General features: G+C 35.8%; 1 protein-coding gene across 5 annotated transcripts in view; it reads left to right on the top strand.

The window, feature by feature from the left end:
* Nucleotides 1-21,768, top strand: part of NECTIN3 (nectin cell adhesion molecule 3) — a 166,543-nt gene that overhangs the window by 66,965 nt on the left and 77,810 nt on the right. For all 5 annotated transcript variants that reach the window (XR_005216577.1, XM_037835203.1, XM_037835206.1 and 2 more), the window contains exon 3: nt 16,996-17,292. Coding sequence is in view for 4 of the 5 variants with exons in the window: in XM_037835203.1 (XP_037691131.1) it covers nt 16,996-17,292 (297 nt within the window). In the remaining variant the exon portion in view is untranslated. The remainder of the gene's footprint in view (nt 1-16,995; nt 17,293-21,768) is intronic.

A 21,768-nucleotide genomic window follows, 5' to 3' on the forward strand; every position in this document is an offset into this window, starting at 1 on the left:
ACATAAATTAAAAGTACTCTAAAGTAAATGATTAAGTTCCTCAAGGAGAAAAGAAATGCTTCTAATAATGGTGACATACATTTTTTCAGACCAACTCTCCCACTGGGTGAAATAAGAAAAACACTTTTGAAAGCTTTCAAGAAATAACATAGGTATATAACTAGACCAAAATCTGGTAAGTGAAAATATGAAAGTGCTTACTAATGAATGTTGAAAACTGCATACAGTCTGAGAACATTTGGCAGTTCAGCAGGAAAAACTGAGATGCTGAGCTAAGATTTTGAGAGCCTTGAGAAATGAGACAAATGTCTGAGTTCAGAGTCTGCTCAGAATGACTCTTCTCATAGTCACCTAGTACCCTAAAAGTTTATACTCTAAGAATAATAGTAAACCAGAAGTAAAGTAGACTTTTGGTAGACGTCTAGTCATTACTTACAACACCTGAGTAGTTGGAACATCTATTAAGGAGTTACTATACTGGTTAGTGTTTTGGAGAGCTTAGTAAATGCAAATCATTCCTGAAGATAAAGGTTTATCTTTATTCTAGGCCTCAAATTCTTTCTAAAGTAGTTATTTGAATATAGAACTATAAGCTGTTTGAATAACCAGGTGTGCAACCAATACATACAGTAGACAACAGAAACAGAAATCTGCAAAGATTTAAGGAGTTGGAATTATAAGACCTAGAATTATCATTTAAAGGAATGTCAATCTGTGAAATTTCTGTAGAGAACAATAAACTATTTTAAAAATCACTATTGATTTGAAAAATAAGCAAATAGAATTTATAGTACTGAAGTGCAGTCACTAAAATTGAGAATTTCATTAACAGCGAAATAGACACAAACCAAAGAGAGAATTAGTGAACTGAATGATAGAATAAATCATGTTTACAAAGAGAAACAGAAAGATGAAAATTACAGAAGAGAGAGTAAAAGCCTGATGAAATAGAGGGAAGGAATAAGGTACATTTAATTGTATTCCCAGAAGGAGAAGAGAAAGATGGGATTTGGGTGATATTTGAAGATAGACTGGTTAGAACGTTTATAGATGTGAAAGATTAGTCTATGGATTCCAGTAAATGCTAAGCGTAATCAAAAATAAGTCTCCTAAAACACATCGGAGTGAAACTTTGGTAAATCCAGGATAAAGGAGAAATTTTAAAAGTAGCCAAAGGAAGAAAGACAAATTACTTACAGGAGTAACTGATTAACGGCTGAATTCTTAAGAGCAGTAGTGTAAATCAGAAGATCATGAATGTTAGAGTAATAAAACTGGTAAACTTCTAGTAAGAGTAATAAATTAAAAATGGAGATGGGGGAAAATAACATCAGGAACAAAAAAGAGGACATAGCAAATGCTACAACAATTAGAAATATGTTAAGAGGACATAAAGAAAATCTTTGTAGCAAAATAAGGTGTAATTTAAAAGAAATTTTAAAAGTTCAGGGAAGCCATAATGTATCAAAAAAGAATCAAGAAGAAATAGAAGACCGGAATGATTCTGTAATCTTTGAATTGAATTAGTAGTTCAACATTTTACACATAAAAAAACCCTCCTGGCCCAGGTGGCTTCAAGTATTCAATGAAGAATAAATATTAATCTTATATAAACTCTACCAAGTAATAGGAAAGAGAGCTTCTACTCCACCTAATTTTGAGACTTACATAACTTTAATTAAAAACACACACACACTACAAGACCAAAATGTAATTTCTAATCTTACTAACATGGATGCAGGAATCATGAACAATATTAGAAATATATTTATAAGTTATAAGAAGATTCATTTATTATAAAGTTGACTTTATCCCACAAATAATATAAGGTTGGTTTAATATTATAGACAATCGATTATGATACTTTGTTGCATTGACTAATTTAAGAAGGAAATATTTTAATAGATGCTGAAAAATTGTTGTATTGATACAATTTAACATTCATTTGTGATTTGAAAATAAGCCCTCAGCATTCTAGAAATAAAAGTCTTTTAATCTGTTACAGCAGAAATCTTAATGGTGGCTTGTTTATTAGCTTTCTGAGATGACGAAAAAGAAAACGATGTTCATTATTAGTATTTTTCTTCAGCATTGTACTGTAGGTCTTACCTTAAGTGATCAAGAGGGAAAAATGGTTATAATGATTGCAAAGAAAGACGCAAAATGGAAACTCATGATATAGTGTATGCAGGAAATTGGAAAAAAATATGTAAATTAGATTTAAGACATTTAATGAAGTATAAAGTATAGTAAGACAGTTTGCTAAAAATGGGAATATAAAAGTCCATTGTATTTCAATAGGCCCCAAATAATTCGAAAATGAAATAAAAACTTCAGAATTTTTCATACTGTTAAAAGAAAGAAATACTTGGGAATAAATAAAATAAAAGATGTGCATTAATTCTATGGAGAAAGTTATAAACCTTATTGTTAAAGAAGGTCTAAATAAATGGAGAGTTACAAAACCATGGTTTGATGAATCATTGTGAAAATATCAGTTCTCAAGTTTGTTTATATATTCAGTACAATCTTGTTCCAATTCCCAACAGAATTTTTGTTTGTTTGTTTTTCTTTCTGGTGTAAATTTAAAAGCTTATTCAAAAATTCATATGAAAATGTAGAAGGAATAAGCATAGCCCAGCAACTTTTGAAGAATATGAACAGGGTTCAAGAACTTTCTCTTCCAGATAGCAGGGCTTATTAAGCTATACTAATTAAGACAGTATGATATTGGGGCAGAAATAGACAAAGACCAGTGAACTGAATATAGCACACAGAAACAACCATAAATATGGACACTTGATACTGTATAGGTGGCAGGGCAGATCATAAAGGAAATGGACTACTCAACAAGTATTGTTGGTATAATTGATGTTATTATTGATGGGGAAAATGAGTACTTTTGATGTACCTTGCAATTAAGGCTATGCCTGTATTCACACTTAAATGTGAAAGATAAAACTATAAAGTTTTTAGACAATAACGTAGGCGACTGTGTTCTGTGTCTTAAAGTAGAGAAGTATGTCTTAGAACATAAAAGCTGTCATAAAAGGGAAATAAAAACTGATAATTTGAGTAATTTTAAATTAAGAACTTCTGCTCATCAAAGCACGTCAAAAGAAGGGTAAAAGGACAAGCCCTAAACTGGTAGAAGATATTTGCACTACTTATAATCCAAAAAAATCTCTTCCAAAATCTATATAGAACTTCTGTACACCACAAAGGAAGGACATAATTGTCTTGAGTAGGCATCTTGTAGAGGAAATTCCACATGGCTGATAAACATGTAAAGGTCCTCAAACTCAATCATAATCTGTGGAATGCAAAATCTCAATGATATGCCATTATGTTTTTACATTGAGAAGTATGACAATAACAACTGTTGTTGCGTACATCTGTGCTGATCAAGGGCTTGCTGCCCAACCTGCACAGGAGTCAATTTTATGACACCAGATTTTGAGATAAGAAAAGGCCTTATTGTGAAAACAACCAACAAGGAGATAGGAGACAAGGCTTAAATCTATCTTCCTGATTTGAGGGCTAACAGAAACTTTTCTGTGATAGGAGGTGGATGTTGCTAGGAGGAAGGTTAATTTGGCATGGTTTGATTGATTAGACCCAATTTTGTCCAAATATGTTAAGGCAGGCTTCAGACTGGATTTTCCTCATTGAAGAACTTCTTGCATTGGATTTGCTTCCAATGCCTCTTGAGTCATAAAACCAGGATGATTTTTTGTTCCCGGGATCTTGGAGGTCGTATCAGTACTCCAGTCTGTATTTCTGTGCTTGCTCAGGGTATATAACTTTTGGATGGCCACCTGTGAAACAAGCTGAAAAAGAAAAGTTACAGAGAAGTGAAGATGCTACTAACTGGTTCTGGGCAGTTTCATATTTACCAACAGGAATTCTAAAATTGGGAGTGTGAATTGATACTTTGGAACGTTTTTGGCATTATCTACTAAAGTTGAAAATATATGCAATAGTAGCAATTCCACATAAGGGATAAACTATAAACACTTACAAGTATACCAAATACATGAATGAGAATGTTTCTTGTGAAATTGTTTATCCCAAACAGGAAATAATCCAAATGTCCAACAGTAAATAAACTATAGCAATTAAGACTAATCAAATTGATAATATATACAACAAAAACTTTACAAATTAAACTACTGTTCATGCTTGTATTTGTTGGTTTGTAGAACTGTAATGAAAAGTAAGCAAAAAAGTATATCTGAAGTCAGTATAATGGTTTCATATTGAGGGAGGCAAGGTGTTAAGATCAGGAAGAGGCATGAGGGATGGAGCTAATAATGTTCTTTGTTAACCTGTGTTGTGGTTACATGAATGTTCACTATAAAAGTATCCATCACTTGTGTTGTATGCTCTTTTCTTGTTATTTTATGATATTCTATCTTATAAAAGAGTAAATTATGAAACAAAACCAGGTAGAAATAAACCAAGAACAGTTGGCATTGAAATTGCCAATAGAAATTCTGGAATTTAAAGTAAAAAAAGTCTTGATGTCATTAACATGGCGACATAAGATATCCCTGAAAAAGCTGTCACAGAAATGTAGTTGAATTAAAGGACAAATTCCTCTTGCTTAGAACTCTGGAGGACAATATAGACTAGAGAAGGACTCCATAAACACTGAATTGAAGAAACAGAAAGCTCTCAGGTAGGAGAATTCTATCCCAAATGCTGGTTGATTCCTGTTCAGCTGCCCCTCACTCAATCCCACCACTTTGAGAGTCACAGAGAGGCAGCACTGTCCAACTTTCTCTTAAGGCAGACAGAGATGGTGGACTCACAGTAACGAGTTAGAACTCTATGTGTATCCAGGCACAAAGACCCAAGTCTGCAGAGACCCAGAGTGGAACACAAGCTGCTACTGAGTGCTGCATACAAAAGGGCCCCCAAGAGGGAAAAAAAGAGAGACTGATAGAAAGGCTGCTAAGAACAGTTGTGCCCTCACTAAATTCAGTTTCAGTTGGACGGACACCTAAAGGCAATACAGACTTATCTGAAGTGGCCCACCTTTCTGGATTGACTGTATGTGGCTCCCCAGGGTGGGATCCCCTAATGGGGAAGAAACCAGAGGCAGAAAAGCCTCACAGAAAAAAATTAAAAAGGGGTTAAACTAAACTGTAAGATAGGATAGGTCCCAGAACTGCAAAGTGTAAGGACACTGAGTGAGGGAGAGAATTTATACAAATCATAGGAGCTGGGGAGAAAAGTCTGCAGGTAAATAAACAACTGATCAAGATTCCTGGAGAAGAAACAGAAGAAGAAGCTCTTTCCTGGAGGTTGAATAATTGCACAAAATGCAATTTTCAAAATTACACTGCAGATCGAGGGTAAGATTTAGATGGAGAAGAACTGAGAAAATCAGAACTGTTAAACACAGGCTATTTGAAAGATCTAGAATAAATTGGAGCAAACATCACAGAGCCTTAACACAAAGCTAGTTAGCTAAAAATCCCTAGATGAGGGAGAAACAGAACTTCAGGGCCTAGACATCAACAAAAAATTGCAAGGGACACTAAGAAACAGAAGAGATAGCTCAGCCAAGGGCAGAAATTAAAACTTAAGAGGAGAATCAGAAGTTGGAACAACTAATCAAAGATGTTTAATCAAATATCCTAAATTGGTTCAAGAAGAGGAAGGAACATATGATGCATGAAGAGATAAATGATATTAAGAAGACAATGTGTGAGCATGAAGAATTTGAAAGTATAAAAAGAAACGCAAATTATGAGGATGAAAGGCACAATAGTAGAGATTAAAAATACAGTAGAGAGACATACAACAGCAGAAGAAAGAATTAGTGAACTGGAAAATATTGCACATTGTCTTAGGGATTTGATTGACAGCACAAAATTCACAAACATGGGTCTCATGGGTGTCCCAGAAGAGGGTGAAAAAGGGCAGAAAGAATATTTGAGGAAATAATGGCCCCAAACTTCCCAAATCTTACGAAAGACATGAATATACATGTCCGAGAAGCTCTATGTACTATAAAGAGAAAAAAATCCTAATAGACCTACTCTGAGACATAGGAATAAAATGTCAAATGCCAAAGATAGAGAATTCTGAAAGCAGCAAGATAAAGATGATTCATCCCATACCAGGGATTCTTATTAAGACTAAGTGCTGATTTCTCTTCAAAAACCATGGAGATGAGAAGGCACTGGTATGATATATTTAAGTTACTGAATGAGAAAACTGCCAGCCCCAAATTCTTTATCCGGCAAAACTGTTCTTCAGAAAGGAATGAGAATTTAAACTATTCACAGATAAACAGAAACTGAGATAGTTCGTTAAAAGAGACCTGCTCGACAAGAATTATTAAAAGGAGTTCTGCAGGTTGAAAGGGCAAGACAGGAGAGAGTGGCTTGGAGTAGTTTGAAGAAATGAAGCTTGTCAGTAAAGGTGACTGAAGGGTAAATGCACCCGTTAGTACTGTATCCTAAATATACATATCTACACTTTTAATCCTGTAGGATCAGGATTAAATTGACCAAGAAAGTCATATTTACTGGTAACAGACATGCAAAATATAAAGAAGCAAAGTGGGACAGAAACAACATAAATTGGGGAAACAAAGGTATTTGGGAGCATTGAATGTATATGCTACTGAAGCTCAGTTGACATCTTATAAAATTAGTTGGTTGTAGGTGGTGGTTGTGTAATACTACAAACCCCAGGGTAACTACAAAGAAAGTATTTTTAAAATATACAGAAACAGAAAGAAGGATCAGTCAGATACATCTCAAAAGATCAAGCGTACAAAAAAGGAGATTGAAATAAAGGAAAAGAGCGACAAAGATATGACATATAAAAACCAAAGGACAAAATGACTGAAGTACGTACTGCCTTTGCAGCATTAATAATGATTGTTACTGGATTAAACTCTCCCATCAAAAGACACAGGTTAACAGAATGGATTAAAAAAAAAAGCATGATTTAACTATTTGTTGTTTACAAGAGACTCAGCGTTAATAGTAATTGTTACTGGATTAAACTCTCCCATCAAAAGACAAGATTAGCAGAATGGATTAAAAAAAAAAAAGCATGATTTAACTATTTGTTGTTGGTTTAAAGTAAAAGGATGGGAAAAGATATTCCATGCCAATAGTAACCGAAAAAGAGCTGTGGTAGCTATACTAATATCAGACAAAGTAAACTTTAAGTCAAAAGCTGTTATAAGAAATAAAGACAGACACTGTATATTAATAAAAGGGGCAATCCACCAAAAAGAAATAATAATAAATATTTATGCACCTAATCACAGCCCAAAATACATGAGGCAAACACTGGCACAACTTAAGGGAGACATAGACACTTCTACAATAATAGTTGGAGACTTCAGTACACTAATTTTATCAATAAGTAGAACATGTATTCTATTTGATAAATAGAACATCTATTATTCAACATTGTACTGGAAGTTCTAGCCAGAGCAGTAAGGCCAAGAAAAAGAAATAAAGGCATCCATATTGGAAAAAGAAGTAAAAGTTTCACCGTTTGAAGATGTCATGATCATATATACAGAAAGTCCCCCAAAATCTTCAAAGCTATGAGAGCTAAAAACCGAATTCAAGTGGTAGGGTACAATATCAACATGCAAAAATTATTTTGTTTCTATACACTAGTAATGGGCAAGCTGAGGAGGAAATCAAGAAAGAAAATTCCCTTTACTATAGCAACTAAAAGAATCAAATATCTAACAATAAATTTAGTCAAGGGTCTAAAGGACTTGTACACAGAAGGCTATAAAACATTGCCAAAAGAAATCAAATAAGACCTAAATAATTGGAAGGACATTCTTTGTTTATGGATTGGAAGACTAAATATTGTTAAGATGTTAATGCTCCTCGGAGCTATTTAGATTGAATGCAGTCCAAATCAAAATTCCAACAACCTTCTTAACATAAATGGAAAAGCCAATTATTAAATTTATTTGTACTGGTAAGGGGTTGTGAACAGAAAAAAAACATCTTGAAATAGAAGAACAAAGTTTGAGGATTCAGACTTCTGGTCTTTGAAGCACATTACACAGATAGAGTGGTCAAAACAGCATGGTACCAGCACAAGGATGATAGATGTATCAACCAGTGGAATCGAATTGAGAGTCCAAGAATAGACTCTCATACCTCTGGCCAACTGATTTTTCCCCCCTGCAATTTTATTAAGATATATTCATATACCATACAGTCATCCACAGTGTACAATCAGTTGTTCACTCTGTCATCATACAGTGGTGCCTTCATCACCACAAACAGCCCTTGAACACATTCATTACTCCCCCCCCCAAAATAATAAAAATAAAAGTAAAAAAGAACCCCCTAAATGTCCCATGCCCTCCTATTATTCATTTACTTTTTGTCCCCATTTTTATTCTCATCTGCCCATACAGTGGATAATGGGAGTGTGAGCCATAAGGTTTTCACAATCACATAGTCACACCATGTAAACTGTACAGTTACACAGTCATCTTCAAGAATCAAGGCAACTGGATTGCAATTCAACAGTTTCATGTATTTCCTTCTAGCTGTTCTAATACACTAAAGACTAAAAAGGGATATCTATATAATGCATAAGAGTTCCTCCAGAATGACTTTTTGACTCCATATGAAATCTCCCAGCCACTGGAACTTTATTTTGTTTCATTTCTCTTCTCCCTTCTGGTCCTGGTCAATTGAGTGTTTCCAAGGCTGCCAATTCCACTCAGTGGGCAAGAATAGTCTTTTCAACAAATGGTTTTGGGTGAACCATATATTCATATGCAAAAGAATGAAAGAGTACCCTTTTCTTATAGCATAAACAAAAACTAACTCAAAAAGGATAAAATACCTAAATATAAGAATGATGACTGTAAAACTCCTGGAAGAAAATTTAGGGAAGCATCTTCAAGCTCTTGTGTTCAGCAGTGTTTTCTTAGACTTTACACACACAGCACAATCAACTTAAGAAAAGGTAGATAAGTGGAACCTGCTCAAAATTAAAAACTTTTAGGCCTCGAAGGACTTGTTATCAAAGTGAAAAGATAACCCACTCAATGGGAGAAAATATTTGGAAACCATATACCCGATAAGGATAAGGGTTTAATATCTGCAATATATAAAGAAATCCTGCAACTCAACAAAAAAAGACAACCCAATTAAAAAATGGGCAGAAGACTTGAATGACATTTTCAAAGAGGAAAATACAAATGGCTAAAAAGCACATGAAAAGATGCTCAGCATCACCAGCTTATAAGGTAAGTGCAAATCAACACCACAATGAGATGTCATTTCACAATCACCAGAATGGCTAATATTAAAAAAAAAAAAAAAAATTACACAGTTTGAAGAAGGTGTGGAAAAATAGGAACACTCATTCATTGCTGGTGGTAGTGTAAATTGGCCCAGCTGCTGTCGAAGGTAGTTTGTCTGTTCCTCAGGAAGCTAAATGTAGAATAACCTCATGACCCTGCAGTCCTGCTACTAAGTATATACCCAGAAGAATTGAAAGCAGGGACTTGAGCATATATTTACATACTAATGTTCATAGCAGCATTATTCACAAATGCCAGAAGGTGAAACAAACCCAAGTGTCCATCAAATGATGAAAAAAATGTGGTTTTTACATGCAATAGAATGTTATCCAGCATGAAAATGAATGAAGTCCTGATACATGTGACAACATAGATGAACCTTGAGAATATTATGCTGAGTGAAATAATCCAGGCACAAAAGGACAAATATAGTATGATCTCATTGATATGAACTAATTATAATAAGCAAACTCATAGAGTTAGAATCTCTAATGTAGGTTACCAGGTGTTAGATTGGGCCTAGGTAATGGGAAGTAGATGCTCAATTTGTACAGAATTTCTATTTAGGTTAATTGTAATGTTTTGGTAAAGGATGGTGGTGATGGTAGTGCATTATTCTGAGTACATTTAATAGCGCTGAATTATGTATGTGAATGTGGTTGAAATTTTTGGGTAGTGTGTTAACTGAAATGGAAAAAGATAAAACATGGGACTGTATAACACAGTGAACCCTGATGGGGACAATGGACTGAGGTTAATAATTCAAGTTCTTTCATGAATAACAACAAAGGTAGGAAACTAAAAAAGGCTGTTAATTATAGAGTGGTGTCTGGGAACCAAATACACCTAATATAAACTATAGAATGTAATTAACAGTACTGTTTTAATATTCTTTCATCAATTGTAATAAAATTACTACACTGTTGCAAAGTGTCAACACCAGGGGTTTAAATGGGAAAATTGTGTTTTTTTTACATGACTTTTCTATAAACCTAGAACTTTTTTTTTTCAGTTTTTTTATCTTCATTTTATTGAGATATATTCACATACCACGCAGTCATACAAAACAAATCGTACATTCGATTGTTCACAGTACCATTACATAGTTGTACATTCATCACCTAAATCAATCCCTGACACCTTCATTAGCACACACACAAAAATAACAAGAATAATAAAGTGAAAAAGAGCAATTGAAGTAAAAAAGAACACTGGGTACCTTTGTCTGTTTGTTTGTTTGTTTCCTTCCCTTATTTTTCTACTCATCCATCCATAAACTAGACAAAGTGGAGTGTGGTCCTTATGGCTTTCGCAATCCCATTGTCACCCCTCATAAGCTACATTTTTATACAATGGTCTTCGAGATTCATGGGTTCTGGGTTGTAGTTTGATAGTTTCAGGTATCCACCACCAGCTACCCCAATTCTTTAGAACCTAAAGAGGGTTGTCTAAACTGTGCGTAAGAGTGCCCACCAGAGTGACCTCTCGCCTCCTTTTGGAATCTCTCTGCCACTGAAGCTTATTTCATTTCCTTTCACATCCCCCTTTTGGTCAAGATGATGTTCTCCTTCCCATGATGCCAGGTCTACATTCCTCCCCGGGAGTCATATTTCACGTGGCCAAGGAGATTCACTCCCCTGGGTGTCTGATCCCACATAGGGGGGAGGGCAGTGATTTCACCTTTCAAGTTGGCTTAGCTAGAGAGAGAGGGCCACATCTGAGCAACAAAGAGGCATTCGGGAGGGGGCTCTTAGGCACAATTATAGGGAGGCCTAGCCTCTCCTTTGCAGCAACCGTCTTCCCAAGGGTAAAACCTATGGTAGAGGGCTCAGCCCATCAAACCACCAGTCCCCTATGTCTGGTCATGTTAGCAACCATCGGGGTGGGGTAGGCCAATACCCCTGCATTCTCCACAGGCTCCTCAAGGGGGCACTACATATTTTTTTCCTTGTTTTTTGTTTTTTTTTTTTAAACTTTTTTTTCCTTTTTAAATCAACTGTATGAAAAAAAAATTAAAAAAAAAAAACATACAATAAAAGAACATTTCAAAGAGACCATAACAAAGGAATAAGAAAAAGACAACTAACCTAAGATAACTGCTTTACTTCCAACCTGTTCCTACTTTACCCCAAGAAAGTTACCTAATATAGCAACATTTCTGTGAACTTGTTCCTACTATATCCATCAGAAATTAACGGACCATAGTCATTCCTGGGCATCCCCAGAATGTTAAATAGCTTATCTGTTCTTCTTGGATTATTGTTCCCCCTTCCTTAATTGCTCTCTATTGCTAGTTCCCCTACATTCTACATTATAAACCATTTGTTTTACATTTTTCAAAGTTCACATTAGTGGTAGCATATAATATTTCTCTTTTTGTGCCTGGCTTATTTCGCTCAGCATTATGTCTTCAAGGTTCGACCATGTTGTCATATGTTTCACGAGATCGTTCCTTCTTACTGCCATGTAGTATTCCATCGTGTGTATATACCACATTTTATTTATCCACTCATCTGTTGAAGGACATTTGGGTTGTTTCCATCTCTTGGCAATTGTGAATAATGCTGCTATGAACACTGGCGTGCAGATATCTGTTCGTGTCACTGCTTTCCGATCTTCCGGGTATTTGCCGAGAAGTGCAATAGCTGGATCGAATGGTAACTCTATACCTAGTTTTCTACGGAACTGCCAGACTGACTTCCAGAGTGGCTGAACCATTATGCAGTCCCACCAACAATGAGTAAGAGTTCCAAATTCTCCACATCCCCTCCAGCATTTGTAGTTTCCTGTTTGTTTAATGGCAGCCACTCTAATCAGTGTTAGATGGTATCTCATTGTGGTCTTAATTTGCATCTCTCTAATAGCTAGTGAAGCTGAACATTTTTTCATGTGTTTCTTGGCCATTTGTATTTCCTTTTCAGATAACTGCAGTTATGTCACCTTTTTCATTCCTTATTTTGTTTATATGAGTCTTCTCTCTTTTTGATTTTGTCAGTCTAGCTAGGGCCTTGTCAATCTTGTTGATCTTCTCAAAGAACCAACTTTTGGTGATATTTATCCTCTCTTGTTTTTTTGTTCTCTATGTCATTTATTTCCACTTTAATCCTTGTTATTTCTTTTCTTCTACTTGGTTTAGGATTGGTTTGCTGTTCGTTTTCTAGCTTCTTCAGTTGATCCACTAGTTCTTTGATTTTGGCTCTTTCTTCCTTTTTAATATATGCGTTTAGTGCTATAAATTTCCCCCTCAGCACTGCTTTTGCTGCATGGCATAGGTTTTGATATGTTGTGTTCTCATTTTCATTCGTCTCTATATATTTAGCAATTTCTCTTGCTATTTCTTCTTTAACCCACTGATTGTTTAGGAGTGTGTTGTTTAATCTCCAGGTATTTGTGAATTTTCTAAGTCTCTGATGGTTATTGACCTCTAATTGTATTCCATTGTGGTCAGAGAACGTGCTTTGAATAATGTCAATCTTTTTAAATTTATTGAGGCTTGTTTTATGTCCCAGCATATGATCTATTCTGGAGAAAGTTCCGTGAGCACTAGAAAAGTATGTGTATCCTGGTGATTTGGGATGTAATGTTCTGTATATGTCTGTTAAATGTAATTCATTTATCAGATTGTTTAGGTTTTCAATTTCCTTATTGGTCTTCTGTCTGGTTGATCTATCTATAGGAGAGAGTGATGTGTTGAAGTCTCCCACTATTATTGTGGAAACATCAATTGCTTCCTTTAGTTTTGCCAGTGTTTCTCTCATGTATTTTGTGGCACCTTGATTGGGTGCATAGACATTTATGATTGTTATTTCTTCTTGTTGAATTGCCCCTTTTATTAGTATGTAGTGGCCTTCTTTGTCTCTCATAACATCCCTGCATTTGAAGTCTATTTTATCTGAGATTAATATTGCTACACCTGCTTTCTTTTGGCTGTAGCTTGCATGAAATATTTTTTTCCATCCTTTCACTTTCAATTTCTTTGTGTCCCTGTGTGTAAGATGAGTCTCCTGTATGCAACACATTGATGGTTCATTTTTTTTGATCCATTCTGCGAATCTATATCTTTTAATTGGGGAGTTTAATCCGTTTACATTCAACGTTATAACCGTGAAGGCATTTCTTGAATCAGCCATCCAATCCTTTGGTTTATGTTTGTCATATATATTTTTCCCCTCCCTCTATTAATATCCTTTATTGTACCCATACCGAATCTCTTTAGTACTGAACCTTTCTCCAAGTCTCTCTGTCCTTTCTTTGTTTCTCTGTCTGTAGGGCTCCCTTTAGTATCTCCCGTAGGGCAGGTCTCTTGTTATCACATGCTCTCAGCATTTGTTTGTCTGTGAAAAATTTAAGCTCTCCCTCAAATTTGAAGGAGAGCTTTGCTGGATAAAGTATTCTTGGTTGGAAATTTTTCTCACTCAGAATTTTAATTATATCGTGCCACTGCCTTCTCGCCTCCATGGTGGCTGCTGAGTAGTCACTACTTAGTCTTATGCTGTTTCCTTTGTATGTGGTGAATTGCTTTTCTCTTGCTGCTTTCAGAACTTGGTCCTTCTCTTCCGTGTTTGACAGTGTGACCAGAATATGTCTCGATGTGGATTTATTTGGATTTATTCTATTTGGAGTTCGCTGAGCATTTATGAGTTGTGTATTTATGTTGTTTAGAAGATTTGGGAAGGTTTCCCCAACAATTTCTTTGAATACTCTTCCTAGACCTTTACCCTTTTCTTCCCCTTCTGGAACACCAATGAGTCTTATATTCGAACGTTTTATATAATCTATCATATCCCTGAGGTCCGTTTCGATTTTTTCAATTTTTTTCCCCATTCTTTCTTTTATGCTTTCATTTTCCATTTTGTCATCTTCCAGGTCACTGATTCGTTGTTCAACTTCCTCTAGTCTTGTACTATGAGTGTCCAGAATCTTTTTAATTTGGTCAACAGTTTCTTTAATTTCCATAAGATCATCCATTTTTTTATTTAGTCTTGCAATGTCTTCTTTATGCTCTTCTAGGGTCTTCTTGATATCCTTTGTATCCCGTACTATGGTCTCATTATTCATCTTTAGTTCTTTGAGTAGCTGCTCTAGGTGCTGTGTCTCTTCCGATCTTTTGATTTGGGTGCTTGGGCTTGGGTTATCCATATCGTCTGGTTTTTTCACATGCTTTGTAATTTTCTGTTGTTTTTGGCCTCTTGGCATTTGCTGAACTTGAAAGGGTTCTTTTAGGATTTGCAGACCAATTGAAGTCCTTATCTCTAATTTATCAGATCTACAGCTTCGTGGAGCACACTTTCTCTAACTAACCAGCAGGTGGCGTCCACGAGACACCTGTTCTCCACAAGCCAGTTCTCCCCTGCTTAGCCTTTGTGGTGAGTGCGGGAGGGAGTATTGTGGGGTCCAATTGGTGTACCAAGCTTGTGTGTGTAGTTGGTGTTGCCCGCCCTGTATATGGGGCGTGTTTCTGGGCATTCAGGGAGAGGGGTGGCTCTAACAATCAAATTTCCCTGGTGATCCTGGAGTTTTAAAGCTGCTGCAATAGTCTAATCCTTCAGTTCAGTCCTGCCACAGTTTGTCTCTGCCACTGACCCACAAGTCCTTGGTATTGGAGTATGGCTCCTGAGACTTGCAAGTGGGTCCAGGCAGTGCACCCACTTGTCCTCTTTTGAGGGATGACTGTGCTATGTCACAGGTGAGTGCTGTCCCCCCAGGGCGGTTCTGGGCTGCTGGGCTGTGTAGGGAGGCTCCCATTCTGCTGCAATGATGGCTGAATGGGGCTTTGTTAATTCACACTGCTCCACCTTCCCAACTCTGGGACAATCAGCTGAGGTTGCAGGGAAGGCTAATGTCCAAGCCCAGTTTTGTGGTGTGTGCCTGGTATCTGAAGCATTTTAGTCACACTGGGTTGTCTGGGGCAGCTCTGGGCTGTGGGGCTGGCAATGGGCAGGAGTGTTTCCTGTCCACCAGGATGATGGCTGTGAGCGGACACCCCCCTTTTCTTGGGAAGTTGTGGTGTTTAGTGAATTTTCTCAGCCATTGGATTATTGCCTTTTGTCTCAGAGCTCTCTTAGTTCTGCTCTTGTCTTGACCTGCCCAAATTGCAAGTCTTTGAAGCTTTCCGTATTGGGCTTCTTAGAGTAATTGTTTTAGAAAAAGAGAAAAGGATTAAAAAAAAAAAAAAAAATGGGCCCTCCTCACGGATCTAATGGTTTATTGAAATGCTAAGTGGCAAAGCAATTAGGGCCATTAAGGAAAGGTCCACAGGGCAGAGAGATCAGCTTTTCTTCGGGATTTGCATATGAGCCTCAGGGCCTGAGCTCTGCCCTTCCCCTTTCTATGTTCACCAGAACTCCAAAAATCCTCCGCTTTTATTTTGGAGTTTTTCGTGCTGTTTTTTTCTATGCCTGTCTCCTCTCTGCTGGGCTGGCTGCTCTCAGATTCTCTGGTGTCTGGTCTCAGTCTATCTATGGTTGGAGTTCGGATCAGTCGAATGAGTTTCCGATAAGGGCTGCCACTGCAGTTCTCCCTTCCCCTTCCCGTAGCTGACAGCCCCTCCTCCCACGGGACTCAGCCTGGCAGGGAGGGGTGCGGGATCCCTGGCCACAAAAACTTACAGATTGCGCTGATCTCAGCAGTTCCACATTTTCATGAGTGTTGTATGAAGTATGCCCAAAGTCAGATTGCTCTGTGGTGTCCAGTCCACGCAGTTCCTGGCTTTCTACCTACTTTCCTGGAGGAGTAACTAAAACATACAGCTCACCAGTCCGCCATCTTGCCCCGCCTCTGCCAGTACCGAGGAATTGATTCAGAAAGAAACACATAAAAGTTGCTCAGAAATATGAAGAGTTAGCTAGCAGATATGGGGGGTAAATTGGAAGGTTCTAATGTTAAAGTTAGTTTCCTCCACTTTGGAATTTTACCATACCAGAAAAAGGTGGGTGGTGTGTGTGGTCCAATAAACATAACTCTTGGTGACATTACTTGGTACTATTAATGTCTATATTGTAAACAAAAGTAGTTGAACAAATTTAACCCTAATCAGTTCTTTTAAATTTAAGAGATATTGCAGGTTGAAAGTTTAAAAGACATGTTTTAAATGAAATCATAGAGTGGTCATCCAGTGGGCTGAGAAAAACATTTCATCTCCTATGGGTAGTATCAAAGGAACATTTTCTTGCTTAACATTTAAGTGTAGGCTCCATACTGGTAACGTATTTTTAAAAGTATTTGCTTTAAACGTTTTTGCTGCAAAATGAGGCATTAATTATATATTAAAATTATAAATGAGGCATTTTATATTAAAACTACTTATTTTCCTCCCGGAGTAATAATATCTTTAATTTCATAATGGAAATTGTGAGCTAGCTCACAGCAATTTTCTGTATATTCTAATTTCGGGGTGGGGGGCAGGGGGACTTAACTGTCCCTGTAGAGTAGAGTATACCTGTATAAGTGAAAGCTATACTTGGATGATTACATAATATATTGGCCTCTTGTTGGTCCTGCCTTATGATCTCTTGTTCCAAGAACCCAGTTAGTGTTGGCATTAACTGTTTGTATGTAAGTTTTATATGTCGCTGTCCCTAAGCTTATGTAATATGGCTCGATGTGACTTGGAAACTTATAAATATATTCTTATTGAAATGCAATTTTTTTTTTTTTTTTTATAATTTAAACAGTTGAACCCACTGTGAGCCTGATTAAAGGGCCAGATTCTTTAATTGATGGAGGAAATGAAACAGTAGCAGCCATTTGTACAGCAGCCACTGGCAAACCAGTTGCACATATTGATTGGGAAGGTGATCTTGGTGAAATGGAATCTACTACAACTTCTTTTCCAAATGAAACAGTGACGATTGTCAGCCAGTACAAGCTGTTTCCAACCAGATTTGCTCGAGGAAGACGAATTACCTGTGTTGTAAAGCATCCAACCTTGGACAAAGACATTCGATATTCTTTCATATTAGATATACAGTGTAAGTAAACAGTAATATTTGCTTTTAAACATAATTAGTGCATTTTGTTTTAATTTTCTTCTTTTGATGTTTTTCTTTATCAAATTATTTTTAGTTTTAATATTTAATATTCAGGTATTCCTGAATCTTTTATTTGCTGGCTTTTAAAAAAATTTTTTCTGTCTCTCTTTTTTTTTGGTTGTTTGTTTGTATGTTTCTGGAAAATTCATTTAACCACTCCAGTTTTTATCAGTTGTGGACAGATAGATTTGAGATTGCTTTCCAACTTGAAATTATTTAGCCTTGCACTTTTTAGACCTTAAAAGTGGGCTGGTGTTAAGCAAATTGTTGGACTTTGTACCTTAAAATATTGAATACTTACAGACAATAACTTTTTCATTCTAATTCAGCTATTAATTCCATTGATGTTGTTTATGGCATTTTCAACAAGAATCTTTTTCTCTCTAAATGCCTTTTAATTAGTTTGAAAGTCTGTGTTTTAAAAATATCTTATTTCTAATCTGATCTTATTGGTCTTGTGATAAAATTCTCATATAGGTAAAGCAATATTTTGAAGAGGTCATTGGGATAATAACTGTTGTAGATGAAGTTGAAAGCCAGCCTACCTACCTTGTACTTAGTTATATTTATTTTGTTTTGTATTATGATAATTGTTTAAAAATTGAGAGTGATGATGTTTTTACAACTAAGTGAAGTTAACGTGAGACACTGTTTCTTATTCTTGGACGTAATATATGCTGTGTGAAATTAGGAGCTCCCTGCTTACTAAGTCAAACCATCGATCTTAAAACTTAAGACTGTAAAAGAGAGGCTAAGCCTATCTATAATTATGCCTACATGGCACCTCCAGAGAACCTCTTTTGTTGCTCAGATATGGCCTTTCTCTCTAAGCACAACTCTGCAAATGAATTCATTAACTTCCCTCCTTTGTGGAACACGACTCCCAGGGGAGTGAATCTCCCTGGCGATGTGGGACACAACTCCCAGGAATAAGCCTGGCCCTGGCATTGAGGGATTGAGAAGGGGGAAAAGAAATAACAAAATAAGGTTACAGTGGCTGAGATACAGTTGAGAGGCTATCCTGGAGGTTACTCTTATGCAAGTTCCAGCTGGATATCCAAAATGGCTACAGTATGCCAAGCTCTAACCAACACTAGCCCAAAATATGTAGATCCGTATTTGAAGCTCTATAAAAGTATCACTCACTAAGTTTATTTTTCAGAAACTTAAATCCTTCAGAGTGTTCCTATGTCAGATAAGCCCCAAAACCCAGAGGCAAGAGCCTCTTCAAGACTATCAACCAGATGCGGCTCCCTTCCCCGTAATGTTGACACCCTTTTTCAATATGAACAGGTTAGGGTGGTCATTGCCTAGACATCCCTGAAGATCGAGAAAGTGATTAAACGAGAGGAGGGGGTAACAACAGACAAGATAGGATTTAACAAAGGATTACGAATGCTGCATCTTTATATTAATAGTTTTATTAGATGCTAGGGTATTAGAATAGCTAGGAGGAAATAACTGAAATGGTTTAACTGTAACCCATAACATTCTTTGAAATTTGCTCTATAGCTACTCCTTGGGTTGTAATTCGAAAGTTATCACTGTTGTGTATATTTTACAATAAGGAAATAATTGAAATTGTGGAACTGTAACCCATAACATCCCTTGAAATTACCTATATGACTACTTGTTAAATCATACTTTGAAAATTATCACCTTTCTGTATATATGATATATTTCATAGTAAGGATATAACTGAAATTGTGGAACTGTAATCATAACATTCTTTGAAATTTGCTCTCTAACTGCTTGTTAAAGCGTACTTTGAAAGTTATCACTGTTCTGATTATATGTCATATTTCACAATAAAAAATGAAAAAAAAATTAGGCTTAATAGAAATAAAATTAGATGAAGTGTTTAGCTCTTGCTATCATTTCCATCCCTGGATAGATCATAAATCTAGACAATTCAATTTTTTGAAGTGGGTCCTCTTTTTTTTGTTGTTATTGTTTTTATTTTAATATGGCATGCCTGGAACTTGAAACTACTGAAATGCATTACGCTTTGGTGCAGTAGTTTCTAAAGCTAATCCAAGGTTTTTTTGAACATTTATAGGGTTAAACTCTTGAGAACTATGGTTACATGAGTGTTCCTACCATTGTATTCTTGGGAGCTAATACCATCTTTTCTCCTCACTTTTGGAGAATCCAATTAAAATTTTTCTTTTCCTTTATTTTACCTTGCTTTCACAGACTCGTAACTTTTTCCTTTTACTCATAAAATTTATATCCCAATTGTAAGTGCTATTAATAATTTCTTGCATATGTTTTTTCCTTCCCTGTATCTAATGATTGAAATTTTATTCAACTTGTATTATTTTTAAATGTAGTTATTAATATTTTGTTTGCTTGAGTACAATCCTAAGTATATAAAAATATTTCTTCTAATGTAAGGCTTTATGATTATGCGTTAAGTTTATTGGCTTAGAGTAAAATGTCCTTAGAGTACTCATGACTTTTTCCTTTTTTTAATTGGGAGCCTATAAAAAATGTGATGAAAGCCTAAGGAGAATGAGGTCTTATAACACAATTTCATACCTCAGAATTTGGAGATGTGTGTTAGGGAATGCTTTAAATGCCCCCCATTTTTTTTTAATTAAAGTGGTTAAAAAAAATTAAAAATTAAAAATTAAAAAAATAAAAAATTAAAAAATTAAAGTGGTTTTATTCACATATAATACAATCTATCCAGTATGTGCAATCATTGGCTCTCAGTATAAACACAAAATTGTGCTTTCATCACCACAATCAATTTTAAAACATTTTCATTGCTCCAAAGAGGAAAATCTCATACCCCTTAAGCCATCCTATTATTGCCACTTCACATTGGTATGGTACCTATTGATGGAAGAATATTATATTACTGTTAACTATAGTTCATAGTTTACATTAGGTTTATTTTTTCCCATGTATCAACCTGTTATTAACATCTTGTAACAGTGACATACATTTGTTCTAGTTCATGGAAGATCATTCTTAAATTTATACTGTTAACCACTTTCATAATCCACCACAGAGTTCGCTGTGTTTTGTAGTCCTGTGTCAACTTCGAGTTTTCCTTCTAGTGACAGAAACTACTCTAAACTTCCCTTTCAGCCAGTCACACACACGATTCAGTTCTGTTAATTATATTCACAATAGTGTGCTACTGTCACCTCTATTTCCAAACATTTACAGTCAACTTTAGTAAAAATTCTGCACAAATTAAGCATCAGCTCCCCATTCTCTACCCTCATTCCATATTCTGGTAACCTATATTCTAGATATGAACTCCTTGAGTTTGCTCATTATATTTAGTTCATGTTAGTGAGATCATACAGTATTTGTCTTTTTGTGTCTGGCTTATTTCACTCAGCATAGTATCCTCAAGGTTCATCCATGTTGTCGCATGTAATACCCCCTATTTTTAAAGAGTTTAAACTTACAATTACCTGTGCTGTTCCTTCAGCAACATATTTTACTATACCAATTTGAACTGACAGAATGTTAATTTTTGGTATTTATAAGAGGCAAATAATTCTTTTCTAAAATTACTAAGGTATTATACCTTAAAAATTTTAATGACTCCCAGGGATGAACCTGGCCCTGGCATTGTGGGATTGAGAATGCCTTCTTGACCAAAAGGGGGAAAAGAAATGAAACAAAATAAAGTTTCAGTGGCTAAGAGATTTCCAATAGAGTCAAGAGGTTATTATGGAGGTTATTCTTAGACATTATACGGATATTCCTTTTTAATTTCTAGTATATTAGAATAGCTAGAAGGAAATTACCTGAATCAGTTGAACTGCAATCCAGTAGACTTGATTCTTGATGATGATTCATGTAACTATATAGCTTTTATTGTGTGACCGTGTGATTGTGAAAACCTTGTGACTGACACTCCCTTTAGCCAGTGTATAGGCAAATGAGTAATAAAATAGACAAAAGTATGGGATGTTTGGGGTGTAGTTGTTTATTTATTTATTTAGGAGTAATGAAAATGTTCTAAAATTGATTGTGGCAATGAGTGCACAACTATATGATGATACTCTGAGCCATTGAATGTATACTTTGGATGCATTATATGATATGTGAATATATCTCAATAAAATTGCATTAAAATTTTTAATGTTTTGCCGCTTTGATTTTCAATAGATCTGGCTTCTCTGGAAGAGTTAAACAGTGACCTGGTCTCTAACCTCTCATTTGGTCATGTAGTACCTGTCTAGTTTACTATTTAGCTCACAAAAAGATGGAGGTTCCCTGCACTAAGACATTAGTAATGCTTTCTTAGGGAAACCTTTCATGGCTTCCCCCACCCCCATCTGCCTCTAAATTAGATTCTTCGTGTTATCTTCTTTTAGCATCCTGTTCTTTTCCTTCTTGGCCTTTATTATAGATTTTAGTTAAATATTTTTGAAATGCCATCTTCCC

This window comes from Choloepus didactylus, chromosome 1, assembly GCF_015220235.1.
Source record: "Choloepus didactylus isolate mChoDid1 chromosome 1, mChoDid1.pri, whole genome shotgun sequence".
Lineage (NCBI taxonomy): Eukaryota > Metazoa > Chordata > Mammalia > Pilosa > Megalonychidae > Choloepus > Choloepus didactylus.